The sequence below is a fragment of the Scomber japonicus genome, chromosome 9, assembly GCF_027409825.1.
Source record: "Scomber japonicus isolate fScoJap1 chromosome 9, fScoJap1.pri, whole genome shotgun sequence".
NCBI classification, from domain to species: domain Eukaryota; kingdom Metazoa; phylum Chordata; class Actinopteri; order Scombriformes; family Scombridae; genus Scomber; species Scomber japonicus.
This window is the reverse complement of record NC_070586.1, coordinates 1,707,080-1,711,034: the sequence shown is the minus strand read 5'-3', so window position 1 is coordinate 1,711,034 and position 3,955 is coordinate 1,707,080. Positions and strand designations below refer to the sequence as shown.

Here is a 3,955-nt window from a genome sequence, read left to right as displayed (position 1 = left end):
ACACACCTTCTTTGTCAGCCTATCATATTGCAGCTGTCTTCACATCAGTGGTTCAGATCATCTTTTGAATATTTGAAATTTTTGTTTTCTGAGGCATTTTATTCCTTTAATGGACAGTTGAGAGATAAACAGGAAACAAGAGGAGAGAGATCAGTGGAAGCTGCAGTTATACTGGAAGCATCTTAACCAGTAAGCTACCAGAACACTCCCAGTTCAGCTGATGCTGTCTCACTGTGCTTGAATGAAACAATCATTCTCATCACTCTCTCTCAGACCTGCACACTTTAATCTTTGTTTAGCTTTAATCTTGCAGATGAAGGAGAGAACATGGAGTTACATTGAGGCTTCCATAATGTGCACAGTGTGTGTGTGTGTGTGTGTGTGATCTGATCCCATGTCTGTCTCCACTAAGTTAACATGAGGACATCTTGATTAGAAAACCACTTTTACTGTCCACTATGTTTAATGTGACTGCAGGATATTTAGACTCAGTTCAGCTCAGTGAACAGTTCCAGTTGAGAAAGATCATCTCTCTTTGCTACCTGCTGCTGTCAGGTTCACATCCATAAGCAGCTACATTTACTGACTGTTCACAAACACTAATGAAACTAATAATCAAAGATGATTCACATCTTATTTTAAAGCCTGCTGAGTAAAATCGGGTATTACCTGTATGTCTGATTATATATCATGTAATAATAACTTTACTGCTTTCACTGATAACTGTAAAATACTGATATATGTTGTGATAAAATGCTGCTGTAAGAAAACCTCAACCACAACCTCTAAAGTCCTTCATGTGTTTCACCAGGTTTGAATGAATCCTCCAACACACAAAGGAAGAGAAAGAGAAGAAAACACTGTCAAATCCAATAATGACTAGAAATAAATAGAATAACTGTTCATTAACTTAACAGCTATAAACATCAACATTATCTAAACTCAACATTTAAACAGCTCAACAACATCTGAGACTAAATATAACTGACATGTTATTTCATATATAATCAAGTAGAGCACTATTTTAACTATAATAAAACATTTATATTATTTATAGTTGAAGAACTAAACTACTAATCTACACTGATTTATAATGTTAATCACATCTGAACTTACCGAGTCTTTCTGCAGTTCCTCACAGCTGGGATCAGTCTCCGTCGTCCCTCCCATGATGTTCTGTACTTATCCAGGTCCAACTCATCCAGAGGCTCCTCTGACATCTGCAGAACATAGGCCAGAGCTGAGCAGTGGATCTCAGAGAGTTCCTTCTCTGATCTGTTGTCTGACTTCAGGAACTCTTGGATCTCCTGATGTACTGAGCGGTCGTTCATCTCCATCAGACAGTGGAAGATGTTGATGCTTCTGTCAGGAGAGATACGCTCACTGTTCATCTCCTTCAGATTGTTGATGACTCTCTGGATGGTTTCTGGACTGTTGTCTGTCTGACCCAGCAGGCCTCCTAAGAGACTCTGGTTGGACTCCAGAGAGAGGCCATGAAGGAAGCGGACAAACAGGTCCAGGTGGCCATTTGTACTTATGAGAGATTTCTGCATGGCTGCCTTCAGGAAGTCATCCAGAGATGAGGAACTGTAGTCTTCTCCCAGGAAGTCCTTCAGTACATTTGTGTTCCTGCTGGTGTGACAGTGGTACATGTAGACTGCAGCCAGAAACTCCTGAACGCTCAGATGAACAAAGCTGTAGACTGTTTTCTGGAAGATCACACTCTCTCTTTTGAAGATCTGTGTACAAAATCCTGATAACACCGAGGCCTCTGTGACATCAAGACCACACTGCTCCAGGTCTTCTTGGTAGAACATGATGTTTCCTTTCTCCAGTTGTTCAAACGCCAGTCTCCCCAGCTTCAGAAGAAGGTTCCTGTCAGCCTTCGTCAGCTCCTGTGGACTCGTCTCATGTCCCTCATCATACTTGTTCTTCTTCCTCTTTGTCTGAACCAGCAGGAAGTGTGAGTACATGTCAGTCAGGGTCTTGGGCAGCTCTCCTCTCTGGTCTGTAGTCAACATGTGGTCCAGAACTGTAGCAGTGATCCAGCAGAAGACTGGGATGTGACACATGATGTGGAGGCTCCTGGATGTCTTGATGTGTGAGATGATTGTGCTGGACTGCTCTTCATCACTGAATCTCCTCCTGAAGTACTCCTCCTTCTGGGCGTCAGTGAAGCCTCGTACTTCTGTTACCCTGTCCACACATGAAGGAGGGATCTGATTGGCTGCTGCAGGTCGGGAAGTGATCCAGACGAGAGCCGAGGGAAGCAGCTTCCCCTTGATGAGGTTTGTCAGTAGCACGCTAACTGATGACTTCTGTGTGACATCAGACACGACCTCACTGTTGTTGAAATCCAGTGAAAGTCTGCTTTCATCCAGGCCGTCAAAGATGAACAGAACTTTACAGCCAGCGAGCTTCTCTGCTGTGAGCTTCTGTAATGTTGGATAGAAAACACGGATCAGCATGAGCAGACTGTACTGCTCATCTTTGATCAAGTTCAGCGACCTGAACGAGAACAGAATCAGCAGACTGATATCTTGGTTGTTGGAGCGCTGTGCCCAGTCCAGAGTGAACTTCAGCACTGAGAAGGTTTTTCCAACGCCAGCGACGCCGTTCATCAGAACCACTCTGACTCTGTGTAAGACTTCACAGATGTCCGGATCCTTGGTTGGAGCGTCATGGAGGGTCTTCATCTTGGAAGCTGTTTCAAGCTGCCTCACCTCATGTTGGGTATGAACCTCTTCAGTTTCCTGTTGGTCAGGTAAGACTTTAAAGATGTCCTGACACTTGATTGGAGCGTCATGGAGGGTCTTCATCTTGGAAGCTGTTTCAAGCTGCCTCACCTCATGTTGGGTATTAACCTCTTCACTCAGTCCCTCTGTGATGTGGACCTCAGTGAAGATGCTGATGAGGAAGGTTTTAGTTCCTGCTTCATCAGTTCCTTGAGTCACACATTCACATGTGCTGCTCAGACTGATCTGATGTTCATCTAAAAGCTCCTGCAGACCACTTTCTGCTGAAAGAGAAGAAAAAAGGTAGAATGAAACAGAAATCAGTGTGACTGTTAATGTTCAGTAGGATAGAGGAGGTAGATTCCTGTTTTCAGAGATGAGGACATCAGCAGACAGATCTTCAGTCTTACTTTGTACAGTGCTGGTCTGACTGTCCATCTGCAGTCCAGGTCTGGTTCTGGATATTTTTTTACACTTGGGACAGGAGGGGCCTTTTGATGAATCAGTAGTCTTCTGATGATGGACCCAATTTGAGGTGATGCACTGTCTGCAGAACCAGTATCCACAGCTGGTAGAGACTGGATCCTTCAGGACGTCCTGACACAAAGAACAGCAGGACAGCTGCTCCTCCACAGAAACAGCCCTCCTCTTCCTCTTCCTCTCTCTGTGGACATGAACACATTCTTTATGTCACATGACATTAGTGGAGGCCAACCGACAGCTCACAAGCTGCATGCAGCTCTTTCCCCACATAAACAGTCCAGACTGTCAGTATTTACACACTTACACACTTTCTGGTCTTCAGCCTCTGAGATTCAACACATTCAACTTGAAATAAAATAAAATAAACTACAATCACAAGAGTTCAACAGTAATTAGACAGAGACAACAATGTGCCAGCAAAGGCAGAGAACTAGAAGAAGACTGTAAGCTAGTAAACATGTAAACAACAACAAGCAGGCTGTTTCTATACATTTACATGACCTCCTCCCATATTTAGTGTCTTTGAACAGGAACACGTTAAGACACAGTCTGTATTACATGAGACCAAACATTGTACCTGCTGCTGCAGTCCTTTAGTAAATAAGGACAGACACAGTTTGACTTGTTAGTAAATCCTTAGTAAATATCACCCTGGGCAGGGCTCTAGAGTGCGACCAATTTGGTCGCACATGCGACCTATTTTTTCAGAAGTGCGACTAAAAAAAATCGGAGGTCGC

General features: G+C 43.6%; 1 protein-coding gene across 1 annotated transcript; it reads right to left on the bottom strand.

Moving 5' to 3' along the window:
- Positions 1-1,112: 1,112 nt before the first annotated feature.
- LOC128364246 (protein NLRC3-like) lies at positions 1,113-2,696 on the bottom strand. The gene is made up of 2 exons (XM_053324786.1): positions 2,637-2,696; positions 1,113-2,399 (listed from the first exon to the last, which is right to left on the bottom strand). The coding sequence occupies exons 1-2, from the start codon at positions 2,694-2,696 to the stop codon at positions 1,113-1,115; spliced, it is 1,347 nt and encodes a 448-aa protein (XP_053180761.1).
- Between the last annotated feature and the right edge of the window lie 1,259 nt (positions 2,697-3,955).